Here is a 15,319-nt window from a genome sequence, read left to right on the forward strand (position 1 = left end):
CTTAAGCTCTGCCAGTTTCTCCTTTATGAATTTGGATGCTATGCCACTTGGTGCATACATATTGAGCAGTGTTATTTCCTCATTGTTTATACTGCCTTTAATCAGAATATAATGACCTTCCCTGACTTTTTTAATCATATCTATTTTTACTTTGGCTTTGTCAGAAATCATAATAGCCACTCCTGCCTTCTTTTTCTCATTTGACGCCCAAAAGATTTTGCTCAAGCCCTGAACCTTAAACTTGTGTATGTCCACCCGTCTCATATGTGTTTCTTGTAGACAACATATGGTAGGATTTTGGTTTCTAATCCACTCTGCTATTTGCTTCCGTTTTATGGGCGAGTTCATCCCATTCACATTCAGAGTTATAATCATCAGTTGTGCATTTGCTGACATTTTCGTATCCTCAGCTATTCCTACCCCCTTTTTTCTTATACTATTTCCTTTAGAACCAGTGGTTTGCTATTAAGCAGCTATCCCTTATCCCCTCCCTTGATTAACTTCCCTTTCTACCCCCTCCCTTATTTTTCCCCCCCTTTTTGTTTTTAAAAAAAAAAAAAAAAAAAAAACCCTTCTTCTCCCCTCCCTTTTTTTGACCTCCCTACTCCCCTGCTCCCCTTGGTTTATCCCTTCTGACTTTCTCAGAAGGGTTAGATAAGAGTTTTATGTTCCAATGGATAGTATAGCTACTCTTCCCTCTCTGGGTTGATTACACTGAGAGTAAGGTTTGATTATTACCTCTTAATGCTCTCTTCCTCTCCTTCTTATAATAGTATTTGTCCCCTCTCCTTCCCATGCCCTCTTTGTGTATAATAGAATATCCTATTTTTCTTATTCACTCAAGTTTCTCTTGGTGTCCCCTACTATTCACCCCCTCTTTCCCATCCCCCATGTCATCTTAGATTATTTAGTGTTCCACCCTCACCCTGTGAATTATTCTTCTGATTACTATAATAGTGAATATTATAATAGTGAATAGAGTTCACTACAGAGAATTATACATAACATTTCTCTACATAGGAATACAGATAATTAGATCTTACTGAGGCCCTTAAAAAGGCAAATTTAAAAATTATAAGTTTTCTTTCTTTCCCCTCTGTTTCTTATTTACCTTTTCATGTTTCTCTCGATTTTTGTGGTTGGATATCAAACTTTCCATTTAGCCCTGGTCTTTTCTGTGCAAATACTTGGAATTCTTCAATTTTGTTGAATGCCCATACTTTCCCCTGGAAATATATAGTCAATTTTGATGGGTAGTTGATCCATGGTTGCAGGCCCAGTTCTCTTGCCTTTCTGAATATTGTATTCCAGGACTTACGGTCTTTTAGCGTGGAGGCTGCCAGATCCTGTGTGATCCTGATTGGTGTTCCTTGATATTTGAATTGTCTCTTTCTGGCTTCTTGTAAGATTTTTTCTTTTGCTTGAAAGCTCTTGAATTTGGCAATTATATTTCTGGGTGTTTTCTTACCTGGATCAAATGTCGTGGGTGTTCTATGGATCTTTTCAATGTCTATATTGCCCTCTTGTTGTAGGACTTCAGGGCAATTTTGCTGAATAATTTCTTTTAGTATGGAGTCCAGGTTTCTATTAATTTCTGGTTTTTCTGGAAGACCAATTATTCTCAAATTGTCTCTTCTAGACCAGTTTTCTTGGTCTGTCACTCTCTCATTGAGATATTTCATGTTTCCTTCTATTTTTTCAGTCTTTTGACTTTGTTTTATTTGTTCTTGTTGTCTTGAGAGATCATTAGCTTCTAATTGCTCAATTCTAGCCTTTAGGGATTGGTTTTGGCTATAATCTTTCGGTTTTTGGCTATGATCTTTTGGTTTTCGGTTATAATCTTTTGGTTTTTGGCTATAATCTTCTGGTTTTCCTTTTCAATCTGGTCATTTCTGGTGTTCAATTTGCTTATCAGCTCATTTGATTTCTGAGCCTCACTTTCCAATTGCAAGATTCTACCTTTTAGACTGTTATTTTCTAGCCAGATCTCTTCCATTTTCCTTAAAATCTCAGTTTTGAACTCTTCCATAGCTTGTGACCCGTTTTCCTTATTTGAGGTGGGTCCGGATGCTTGTTTGTTCTCCTCCTTTGTTTGCTCGGTTGTCTGGATTTTCTCTGTGTAAAAGTTGTCGAGTGTTAAAGACTTTTTTTCTTGTTGTTAATCTTTCTCTTCTGAACTTCCTGAGTCTGGGTAGCCATCATTAGCCCAGCAGCTTCTCAGCTTTATCCTCGCACTCAGGGTCTGTCTGTGGTCTTTTGGCTCCTGAGGTCTGAGGTCTGGTTTTTTTCCAAGGTCAAGCCCCCTGGTGGACCCTCTTGCTTGATCCTCTGCTGGAGGTTCCTTTACAAGTCTCAGGGCGCTGCTTCCACAGTCGTATACCCGTCTGCACTGGTTCCCCACTCAGGGTTTTAGAGCTTTAGTTCGTGGCTGTGTCTGCCTCCACCCACGCCTCCACCGCGCCTACGCTCTGCGCCCGCGCTCTGCACCTTGCGCTTATGCTCTGCGTCCTGCGCCAGTGCTCTACGTCCTGCGCCCGCGCTCTGTACCTGCATTCAGAGTTCGTGTGCGTTCTTTAGCTTTTTGGGGTCCCAAATCTTGCTGCTCTCAGGAACAGGCCCTGGAGCTGCCAATGACTCGATGGGTGCCCCAAATTTGCTCCATTTCTTTTTAGCTGGCTTCAGCGTTATAGGTGGTGTGTGTGGTAGGGGTGGGGGTGGGGTGGTTGCTCAGCCCGCGATTTAGTGAGAGCTGTTCCACCACTTTATAGCATGGAAATGTCCCGATTCCATGTACCTTCCACTCTGCACCCTGTTGTGGGGTTCCTCCGTTCGTCTGGACTTGTTTTTATGTCCCCTTGAGGAGTCTTGTGTGTTTTGGTCAGGAGAGGTTAAGAGCTGCTTTTTACTCTGCCGCCATCTTAACCTGGAAAACCTAATGTAAACACTTTCAGAAGAGGCAGAATGGCAATTGTTCACTCAGCCAGGACTCCAAAGGATGAACTTTTAGGAACTTGGAGGGACCACCAATTCTTTCTTATAGGTAGAAAATCAGGAATTTGTTCATGGAATCGTTAATTGTGATGTTTTCTGATAGTCACAACAAGAAAATGCTTTGCAATATCTTGGTTTTTTCCTGAATCCTTGCTTTGGCCATAAGATCCAGTGTGACAATTTCATTTTTCTCATATGAACACCATCTGTTGTAACCCCTACAGAAGGATACCCAGTTAAAGAACTATGTTTTCATATATTTGACCATCCAAAATTTGTACCTACCTTCCTCGCTTGATGTTATTTTTATCCATAATTGCTGAGTAAACTTATTTTGAAGCTGTACATGGCATGTTTCTGTGTATTTAAAGGGAAGAGCATTTTTTTTTCCTTGTCTAGGCCAGAAGAACTAAGAAGACTCTGAGAGGCAGGCAGTAATTGTAAAAAAATTCTTGGACTGCCAGTTTATTAAGAGAAATAAAACTCTCAGGTAGTGGTTAAGTTCTGCTGTAAATAATTCACTTCTTTCTATTATGATGTTTCTCAATAGAAAGCAGTTCTAGGTGAAACTTAGCCATCTAAGGAAGGAGCAAATGACTTTTCAGGAAAAGCACAGGATATGGTAGACCAGGCTAAAAAGCAGTTCATTTGAAAAGAACCTAGAAGACTTATCAGACTTCAGTATTGTTGTGAGGAAGATCATTTAGTATTAGTTACATATAGTTTATATGGACCTAGCAGGAAGGGCTAGAGAATTCCAAGATGGAATGAAGGAGCAGGAAGTAGGGCTTGTGCTCTGGGAGAGACTCCATTAGTGGTTGGCACAAACTGTTGCTAGCCCTGGAAGATTTCAGACCTGCATCCTGATTTCCTGGGATCCTGAGTGGTGGTGGCTTTCAGCAAGAGGACAAGACCTGCAGAGCTGCACCAAGTGGAGGAGGATTTTGGGATCTGCTTCAGCATCTCAAGCACACTCTCTCTAGTTGGATACCTTGGACCACCTTGGCTTTTGGCATCCTGTGATCATCTGTGGATAACCGTGAGAACCCTCAAAACTATCCTCAGGCCCTTTAGCTGTGCTGGTCAAGCCTGGCTGGAACCAGGTTTGAAGCAGCCTCCCAGTGACTCCAGTACTGCTCCTTTGGGCCCTGCCTAGCTAGGTTGACTAGAGTTAGAGTAGACAAGTCCTCCCCTTGCCCTGTGATTTGCCCTTTAGGGTTTTAAGTGTAGAATCCCCTATTCCACCTTTATAAGTAAATCATAATTAAAACTGTTAAAAACCCTTTACCTTGCCTGATGGTTCCAAAGACCCTGGCCTAGAGTGAGCAGAGTGACAGCTGGGGCTAACTGCCATTCTTGATTCTTGGTCTCCCTATCCTGCTTGGTCCTGTCTCTCCTTCAACCCAGTGTGTGTACCCACAAACCATTAGGACACATTTACATCCCTGGTGCCCTATTTTTTACGGTATGAATCAGTAATGTGATGTGGGGGCCAAAAGAGCTAGTGTGATCATAGGTTCCACCAAGAAAGCCATGACTTCAGAGTAGGAAAATTATATATGAACTTTTTAAACACTAACTTCTAGCAGACAATTATTTGCAGTATTGTGTGCAGAGCTCAATCCAGAGGAGAGCTTTCAGGAAGGGGAGTGGAGCTCAAAATCATGCCCTAACAGGATTGGTTATAAAAACTGGGCATGTTGAGGGTTGAGGACAGGATAAATGCCTTCAAGTTTTGAAAGACTGTCCCTTAGGAAAGGGATTATACTTGCTAAACTGGATCTCAGCACACAAAACTAGGGGAAATGGCTGTTAAAGAAAGGCAGATTTTGACTCAATGTAACGAAAAATATCCTAAGAATCAGAATTGTTCAAAAGTAGAATAGACTATAACAGGAGGCTATGCCTTGTCCTTCACTACAAGCCTTCAAACAAAGCCTGGATGTCCACTTGTCTCAATGAAGATTCTCTCTAGTATGTTGTATAAGGGATTCTTGTTCAGATGTGGACTAAATAGCGCACTTCCTGCTCTGAGATTCTGTGCTCTTAGATCCAAACAATCTCTGAAAATGAGACTAGGACTACAATAATTAGCTTCCAATCCCCCCATTTTTATAGGAACCTAAGTGAGGCCTAAGACTAAGGAAGGGCAAAGTTTGGATAGCCCTGACCCTCAGGCAACATAAGGGGTATACCTCCTGCGGGGAGAAAGCATAGGTTTGGGAGATGAGAGTAGGAAAAGTGGTTCCCTGTTTGATCCATCTCTCAGAGGATGCAGGAGGAGTTCTGTACTTTGGGGTATTCTCAGGCCCCAAACAGGAAGGGTCCCTTTCTCTGGCTCCCACTGCTTTTTGGTACAATCTAGTAAGTAGAAGTTGGTAGCAGGACTGTATGCCTCTGCAGGTGATTCAAGTAAATGTATATTTATTAAATGTTGTTAGCAAATCCCCCTTTTCAAAAATTCTCTATTGGAACTGTTAGCAATACTCCTTCCATGGACATTTGCTTCTTTTACATGTGTTTTAAGAACCTCACAAACTTCAGTGGAATTGTGATCTCATCCAGGTGTGGATATCCTTCCTGTCCATTGGTGTAAACTGTTATCCATTGATGCCTTCTTATTCCATTGGATTCTTGTCTATGTTTTTTCATAGAACTAACATAGGGGGATATGCTGGAGGGCTTCATCCTGAACCATCTATCTGGTACAGAAATAAAAAGTATTATATCGATATTCATTTTTAATAAACACTTATTAAATGCTTACGAGGGGCAGCTGGGTGGCTCAGTGGATTGAGAGCCAGGCCTAGAGACTGGAGGTCCTAGGTTCAAGTCCGGCCTCGGACACTTCCAGCTGTGTGACCTTGGGCAAGTCACTTGACCCCTATCGCCCACCCTTACCACTCCTGGGCTAAGGACAGTCCCTAGCCCGGATGAAAAAGGAGGAGGGTTGGGCGTGGGGCTAGCAACCCCACCCTGTAAAAACTACATCTGCTAAAGAAACTGCAACCTAAAGTAGGGGCAGCTGGGCTAGCTCAGTGGATTGAGAGCCAGGCCTAGAGATGAAAGGTCCTAGGTTCAAATCCGGGCTCAGACACTTCCCAGCTGGGTGACCCTGAGCGACCCATTGCCTACTGGTTGTGGCCCTATGCTCCTAGAATGGAGTCCCAGGATAAAAAAAAAATGCTTATGATGTGTGATGCAGCATGCTAAGGACTAGGCTACATGCAAAGAAATAAAATCTGGCTGCTGCCTTCCTGGAACTTACAGCCTAGTAACTTTTAATTCTGTATTAAACCCAGGGGGAAAAGGTGACTCAGTAGATAGAACAGCAGATTTGAAGTCAGGAGAACTTGGGTTCAAATCTGGCCTCAGAGACTTTCTAGCTGTGTGACTCTGGATAAGTCAGTTAGCCCCATTTGTCTAGCCCTTCCATTCTGTTTTAAAGTTGTGACTAAGACAGAACAGTCCCTGTCCTCAAATAGTTTAAATTCTACTGGGCAAAAATGGAATATATCAATTAAGTATGTACAAATATATGTCACAGTACATAAGTATTTATGAAATACTGACTATATGCCAGGCACTGTGCCAAGCTTTGAGGATACAAAGAAAAGCAAAAACATAGTCCCTACCCTTAAGGAGCTCACATTCCAATGGAGACACCATACAAATAACTATGTACATTCAAGACCTATATAGAATACATGAGAGGTAGCTTTCCAAGGGAAATGAATGATAATGAGAAAGAATGGTAAAAACCTCTTACGGTAGTTGGGATTTGAACTGAGTCTTGAAGGAAGCCAGGACACAAGGTAAAGAGGGAGAGCACTTAAAGCATGGGAGACAATAAAAAGGTCCAGGGTAAGGAGATGAAGTATCATGGATGAGATACTGCAATAAGGCACAGAGAGGAATAAAGTGAAAAAATACTGGAAAGATAAGAAGGGGCCAGATGGTAAAGGGCTTTAAATTCCAGAGAATTTCTATTTGGTCTTGAAAGTAATAAGAAGCCATTGGAATTTTTTGTGGAGTTTTAAGAGTCATACCTGAGCTTACAGAAGCTCACTTTGATAGCTGAGCAGAGGAGAGATGAGTGGGAAGAGAATAGGGCAAGAAGATCAAATAGAAGACTATCTCAATATTCCAGTCATGATGGAGCAATGAAGGTTTCTACCAATGGAGTGGCTGTATAAGAGGAGAGAAGATGCATATTAATGATGTTGTGAAGAATGACAAAATTTGGCAACAGAACAGGTATGTGGGGTGAATGTCAGAAGCTGAAATCAACACCAAGGATGCAAGGTTGAGTAACTAGGAGCATGGTGGTTTCTTCCTTCAAAAGTAATAGAAAAGTTTGGAAGAAGAGACATTTTGTGGGAAACATATTTCTGTTTTGGACAACAGGCTGTTCAGGTGATAGGAGGCTGGAAGTCAGAGAGACTGGACTGATAGCTATTGGAGATGGTCAGATCAAATAATAGTTTTTTTAATGATGGAGGAAAAATGGGCTTGTTTATAGGCATTAGAGAAATGGCCAATTAATAGAGAGAGTATGAATATTAAAGAGTGAAAATAGAATGACATCAAGGATACATGTAGAAAGATCTGTCTCACTGAGACTTTATGTGAGATCGGAGTTAAGAAGATAGTGGGGGAAGACATCTGATTATGTGTAAGGAAAAGTGCAAAGGACAGTTTGGAATGTTGAAAAGGGAGGTGATTGACAAGAGCAGTGGTTGAGAGGAGGAGCAGAGGCTTGTGGGAGAGAACCCAGGGGAAAGGGGTCTTCGTCTTTAGACTCTGGGGGAGACAGAGGATTTTTGCCCAACCTCTGGATTCAGCTGTAGCTTTCTGGAGGTTTCTCTGGCTATCTCTATACCTGAAAACCTGTTGTTCCTGATTCTCAATTCAACCATTGAAGGAAAGCTCTGACATTTGCCAGTGGCTGAAAGGGGTCTGTGGACCCGGACGGCCACTGGGCCAACCACAAAGACTCACTGTCTAGACCTTTGCCTTTCAAGAGAGATCATTTTATCACCCTATTCAATCTGTTAGCTTAGTCCAGTTATCAGATATAGGAGAAGGAGTAGGAGAATTCCTGGTCAAAGTCAGCTGGCTTGGCCAGGGAAAATGGACCCCTTTATATTGTGGCAGAGTAGGGCTACCTCTCCCATTCTCCTTACCCATCCTTGATCACAATTACAATAAACCAACCTTTATTATTAGCAGTCAGATTAGAGTTTTCCTGGGAATATTGGGAAGAAGAGGGAATTGGGTCTGTCTAACTAAGCTTTGGCTTCACAAAGTCCAAGGCACCTGACATTCAGCCTTACCCTGGCAGAGTTGTGTTCAGAAAGGGTTTCTTGGGGTCTAGGCATTTAAGTTAAGTCCTAGAGACCTGTCAATTCTAACCCCAAAGAAATTCCTTATCTGTTCACTGACACCTGCCCATCTCTGCCCATTACACCCCTTTACAGAGATTATCCTCTTCATACCCTCCAAGTAAGGAAAAGAGAGTCCCTTAGATAGGCTCCATTCACACAAGCCTATCTGATCAATTAAAACATCTTTGGGGCTTTCCAATAATAATCCTTACATATGAAATGAGAAGGCAAGAAGATCCCTCTTAGTGAATTGTTTCACTGAAATACAAGACAAGGTCATCAACTGAGAGGATAAGGAAAAGAATCATAAAGGCTTGAGGAGTGATGAATAGTTTGGAATAGTCATGTGGTGAGTAAGATAGTGAATCAATTAAGGAGGCATAAAGGGTTACCTTGCTATATTGTGGGTCTGGTGGAGACCACAAAATTATGCCTGAGTGGCCAGAGGCTCATTTAAGCCATTGATAGATCCAAAAACTGGGTAAAGGAATCTTAGAGAATAATTTGACACAGGAACCTGAAAAAAAATTGAAGACCCTATGGTGGGGGATGCTGAAAAGCTGCCTTGTTGGAGCTGAAGCATTTAAAAGTCCTCAGTTGATGTTGGAGTAGAAATGCAGAAGAAAACATATGATTTGTCACTTATTTATATGGGGATATGATGTGGAGTTTTGGTTTTAGAAGGTTACACTATTATGGAAATGAATCATGTATAAATAGGTTTTGAGTGATAACACAAGTTGTAAGGGTGAAAAAGGGGTTTTATGAGTTCAATATATTAAAAGATGGTCGCTAGAGGATTGAACTATTATCAATCCTCGATTATGAATAATCTCAAGTCAAAATTGACTTATGGTGATTTATTTACAACTAGGAAGTTTGAAGGTAGGGAAATTGAGAGAGAGAAACTCTGGCCCAGACCAGAGGCCCGGACCAGGTAAGAATTTAGAGGCCCAGCAGAGGGGCACAGAGGTGAATTAAACAAGGCTTCTAGCCACAAAGCCTTTTACAATTAGAGAGGCAAGAGAGGCTTCCTTGAGGGTAGAGCCTCCAGAAACGCCAAGGGAAGAGAAGGAGAGTCAGCCTAACTTACCCATGTAACAATTCAAAGGGAAGCAGTCTGAGGTCTCACCAGAGTCTCAGCATTCCAATACTCCTCCATGAACCAGAAAAGGTCCTTCGCCAGATTCTCTCTTCCACCAAAGGCCCCATCTGACTGAGGACCTTCTCCTTTTAAAGGGGTCACTTACACGGCACTTCCTGTGCCTCCCTCCTAATTTGCATGTCCAATCACAATAGACTATTCTCATAGACCACCTAGGGGGCAGTCAGTTGATTCTGATTCGTCATCTACTCTAGCACACATGGGTTAGGACCTCCCAGAATTGGAGGTGCTCTCACCTTTGGTTATTAAACCTAAAGATGGGCAGTGTAGACTTAATCTAATTATAACAAAGTATAACTCAGTGGAATTGCTTATCAACTCTGGGAGGTGGAAGGGAAGAAGGGAGGGAGACAACAAGAATCATGTAACCATGGAAAAAAAAATATATTTTTTAAAAAAGTCCTCAGATGACCCTTGGCTTCAGCTGAGTGACTCCTGATTGCTCAGTGAGAAAACTGACTTCATTAGCTCAGAGGGCCAATGACAGCTATTGTCCTACATCGCCATCTGGAGTTGGACAGAGGTGATACTTCTCATAATGGCTTGCTCTCAGCTGCCACCTCTTATAAAATAAGAAAAGTAGACAGGCTTTGCAGCTGCTTTGGAATTCTGGTGAATTCAACCTGAACTGTTATGAGCTCTATTACTATTGAATCAAAGCAGTGTCCAGATGGGAGAATAAATGTTTTGGGATAGTGTGTATAAACTCAGGGAGAGTCCATTTAATAAGTTTTGCAATTCTCCAGCTTACAAAAAACTGCAATTACACTTTCCAAACACCCTTTAGGGGCAACCATTGATTGAAAGCACTTGTAAATGCTACTTATAAGGTCAGAAGAGATTATTTCCCTAACCAAAAGGTGGTCAGTGAATAGAGCCCAGGCCTGGAGTCTGGACGACTGAGGTTCAAATCTGGTCTCAGACACTTTCTAGCTGTGAGATGCTGGGTAAGACACTTAACCTCAATTACCCAATCCTTACTACTCCTCTACCTTGGAACCATATTTAGCATCCATTCTAAGAGAGAAGGCAAGGGTTCTTTAAAAAAGGAAAGTAGTGAGGATCAATAGCCAAGCATTGAGAAGAAAAGCAGTTTTATGTGCAATGAAAAAAAAATTTTTAAATCCTTACCTTCCATCTTAGAATCAATACTGTGTATTGATTCCAAGACAGAAGAGTGATAAGAGCTAGGAAATGGGAATTAAAGTGACTTGCCCAAGGTTATACAGTCTGAGGTCTTAAGGTAAAACCTGGGGTTAACTTATATATTTTATCTGGGTTCAAAAGGGTGAGTAGGAGACAGGAATGGACAATAGTCTGGGACCAAACAAGTAAGGGAAATTGGGTTTGGCAGTTTGGGGAATGGCAGTTGACAGGAGTAACTGTTGGGCCTTAACTGTCACACTGATCCACCTAGCCAGGGAGTCTGTGAAACTAGCAAGTGAGTAGGCTGACAATGGGCTTTATAAATAGAGTTTAATTCAATGAACTCTAATTTTAAAGAAGGGAAAGGGGTTGTATTCTACCAGTCTATGGGGAAGCCTCAGGGTCAGGAAATGAACTTATCTACACTAAGCTAGAAACTATAGCCGGGCAGGGAGCAATGGAGATCAGGAATGAAAGTGGGATCCTCACTGCTGAATCCTGTCAAAATCCAGTGATGATACAGCTTTCCCAGGTCTTCAGTCAGTACTCCTTCAGTTGGGTAAGTCAGGGAGCTAAACCATCCTGAGCTGATCAGCAACCCAGGTTAGGTTTTATAGTCTCAACCTAATCTCCCACAGGCAGATGACTTTCCTCCTTCTGGATATCAGGATATCAGGATACAAACTCCACTTCCTCTGAGGTCTCCCAGGGGGTCAGTTACAACTTGTCCCTAGCCACCATGGAGTCCATCTCAGAGAGAGAAGCAACACTTCCTGTTTCCCCATTCCATTTAGAATCCTTCAGCCCTGCTTCCTAAGCCTCCTAAATAATAGTTTATTAATCTTCCTCACAACAGAGGCCAGATCTGAACAGTGAAAATATTTTTGAACGAATCAATAATTTTGAAGCCAGAACTCCAAGTTACTCTAAGCACATGAGTTTTCCTCCCTGTAATTATTCTCTCATGTGCTTCCCTGATAGGCTCCTATAAACATGTGCCTAATCTTCACTAAAGTGAAAAGTATTTATAAGGAAGTGTGATCCTGGTATATTTGTGCATTGTGATATATTTTATTACTTGTTTGATGTAATATACAAATATATATATACATATATGTAAATAATATTTATGCCCACATACAAAAAAGCCTGTCTAGCTGAAGCAGCAAAGGATCCTAGGGGAGACAGGAGGCAGCATATTCCAGATAAATCAAACCACTGCCACTGCCTTGTCCATCATCTCTCCCCAGACCCTGATGAAGACAGGTCAAGACCTAAACCCAAAAGCCTTCAGAATAGCGATGTTTCAGTATCATCTGCAATGGGGATAAGTTAGAAGCCTTCCCAATAAGATCAGGGGTAAAGCAAGGATTCCCATTACCACCACTATTATTTAATATTGCATTAGAATTGCTAGCTTTAGCAATAAGGAAAGAAAAAGAAATTGAAGGAATTTAAGTAGGCAGTGAGGAGACTAAACTATCATGCTTTGCAGATGATATTATGGTATACTTAAGAGAATCCTAGAGAATCAACTAAAAAACTAGTTGAAATAATTAATAACTTTAGTAAAGTTGAAGAATACAAAATAAATCCACATAAATCATCAATATTTCTATATATTACCAACCAAGTCTAGCAGCAAGAGTTAGAAAGAAAAATTCCACTTAAAATCACTCTAAACAATAAAAAAAAAGTGCCTGGGAATCTACTTGCCAAGGAAAACACAGGAATTATATGAACACAATTACAAAAAATATTTTTCACACAGATAAAGTCAGATCTAAACAATTGGAAAAATATTAATTAGTCTTGGGTAGGCTGAGCTAATGTAATAAAAATGACAATTGTACCTAAATTGACTTATTTATTCAGTGCCATACCAATCAAACTACCAAATAATTATTTTATAGAACTCAAAAACATAATGACAAAATTCACCTGAAAGAACAAAAGATCAAGAATATCAAGGGAACTAATAGAAAAAAATGTGAAGGAAGGTAGCTTAGCAGTACCAGATTTCAAACTGTACCATAAAGCAGCAATCATCAAAATAATCTGGTGTTGGCTAAGAAATAGAATGGTAGATCAATGGAGTAGATAAGATACACAATATACAAGAGTAAATGACTTTAGGTTTGATAAACCCAAAGATCCCAGCTTTTGGGAATAAGAACTAAAGCTATTTAACAAAAATTGCTGGAAAAATTAGAAAATAGTATGGCAGAAGCTAGATATAGACCAATATCTCACACCCTATACCAAGATAAGGTCAAAATGGATATAAGGAGTGATACCATAAATAAACTGAATAGTTTACCTGGCGGATCTTTGGGGAAGGGAAGAATGTATGATAATATTATAAGATGTAAAATGAATAATTTTTATTATATTAAATAAAAAAGATTTTGTACAAACAAAACTAATGTAAACAAGATTAGAAGGGAAACAACAAACTGGGGGAGGGGGAAATTGTATAACAAATATCTCTGATAAAGGTCTAATTTTTCAAATTCATAGAGAACTTATAAGTCAAATTTATAAGAATACACACCATTCTCCAACTGACAAATGGTCAAAGGATTTGAACAATTTTCAGATGAAGAAATCAAAGCCATCAGTAATCATGTGGGGAAAAAAATGTTCTAAATCACTCTTGATTAGAGAAATGCAAACTAAAGCGATTCTGAGGTATCACCTCACACTTTTCAAATTGGTCAGTATGGCAAAAAGAGGAAAGTGGTAAATGTTGGAGAGAATGGGGCAAAATTGGGACACTAATGCTTATGCTTACTGGTGGAGTTGTAAACTGATCCAACCAATCTGGTGAGCAATTTGGAACTATGCCTAAAGGGCTATAAAACTGCATACACTTTGATCTGGTAATTCCACTACTAAGGCTGTATCCCAAGGAGATAATTTTAAAAATAGAAAGGACCCACTTGTACAAAAATATTTATAGCAACTCTTTTTTTGTAGTGGCAAAGAATTGGAAATGATGGGCATGTCCATCAATTGGGGAATGACTGAAAATGTTGGTGATGGAATACTATTGTGCTACAAGAAATGATAAGCAAGATTAGTTCAGAAAAAGCTGGAATGATCTGCAGGAACTGATGCAGAGTGAAATAAGCTGAACTGGGAGAACATTGTACACAATAATAGCAATATTGTATGATGATCATCTGTGAAAATTTGACTGCTCTCAGCAATGAAATGATCTGGGAACATCCTGAAGAATTTATGACGGAAAATGCTATCCACCTCCAGAGGAAAAACTGTTGGAGTTGTCTTTCACATCAGTGTATTTATGATTTTATTTTGGGGTTTTGGTTATGTATGAGTTTGTTCTTACAACAATGACCAATATGGAAGTGTGTTTTGCATGACAATAAAGATAAAATTAAACAAAAAAAGAATAGCAATGCTTTCGGAAACATCCTCTATGGAGATGCAGCCTAAGAACTGTTCCTGCATGACCTCTTGTAGTTCCATCTATTGAAGACTCAGAAATTTCTTGTCACCAAAATCCTTGACATCATCAAATGCTTCAACTTTGGAAATTGATTTGATTAGCAGAATGACATTAATAAGGTGTTCTCATCTGTTTTGCCACTGCACTCCAAGGATCATGGGACTTTTCTGAATGACTTGCAACAAAAAATTTTCCTCTGTGTTGTCTCCCCAATTAGAATGAGTCCCTTAATAGCAGGGATTATCTTTTCTATTTGCATTCCCAGCACTTTGTACAAAGTACTTAAATACTTCATTCAGACATATTTCTTTTGTTTTATGTAGTTATGCTTAAGGTTGCAAAGCATCCTTATTGTGAGTTATTAGTGCTATAAAAACTCACTGGCTGAGGTTAGAGTGGTGACTTGGAGAGTGTTTTTCCCCTCAACAGGAGGTTTGAATGAAACAGTCTCTCTCTGGGAATGTAGACCTGTCACCTTGAGGACAGGTTGTTGTGAGTGAACTACATCCAGAGAGGTGAAAGATATGAAGCTTCTTCTTAGACAGTATAGGTTTTGATGATACTTCACCATAATGATAATGCCACATACTTGACAAGTTACATATATATAAATAAAATTCTCTGCAACAGAGCTTACTCTGTATCTTTGTGAAACCAGCTTTAGCATGATGCATATGTAATTTGACCATGGGAAGATTTAGAGAGGACATGAAGCCCTCTCCAAGTATTTGAAAAGCAGTCAAATGGAAGAATTAATTAGAACTGTCCAAACTCAGAATGGTCTATCTTGGGTTTCCTCTCACTGGCAGTCTTCAAGGCTGGAAGACTGCTTTAGAGAATTCTGGGTCAAACAATAAATAGTTGGACTAATAATAAGAGGTTCTTAACCTTAGTCTGGATATAGATTTCAAAGAATCTGTGAACTTGGATAGGATTTTTAAAAATTACATCTTTATTTCAATATAATTGCTTTCCTTTGCAATGCTATCTATTTTTTTTTATAATCCCAGTCTCAAAGTCCATTAGTATGCGACTCTCTCCTTTTTGGAGGAGATCAATGTCCTGTGACTATAAGAGGGAAAAGGTGGAGTTGGTGAGATTGAGAGCTCTTCAATCTTCAGTAAGTCTTGTTTTGAACTTTTCAAGCTTCAAGTT

At 40.1% G+C, this 15,319-nt stretch overlaps 1 protein-coding gene across 1 annotated transcript in view; it reads left to right on the forward strand.

Annotated features, from left to right (window-relative positions):
- GLI4 (GLI family zinc finger 4) overlaps positions 1-15,319 on the forward strand; it is a 58,449-nt gene that overhangs the window by 12,738 nt on the left and 30,392 nt on the right. Inside the window, exon 2 of the mRNA XM_044684570.1 lies at positions 2,406-2,568. Coding sequence (XP_044540505.1) covers positions 2,406-2,568 — 163 coding nt within the window. The remainder of the gene's footprint in view (positions 1-2,405; positions 2,569-15,319) is intronic.

Source organism: Gracilinanus agilis, chromosome 1 (genome assembly GCF_016433145.1).
Source record: "Gracilinanus agilis isolate LMUSP501 chromosome 1, AgileGrace, whole genome shotgun sequence".
In the NCBI taxonomy this organism is placed as follows: Eukaryota; Metazoa; Chordata; class Mammalia; order Didelphimorphia; family Didelphidae; genus Gracilinanus; species Gracilinanus agilis.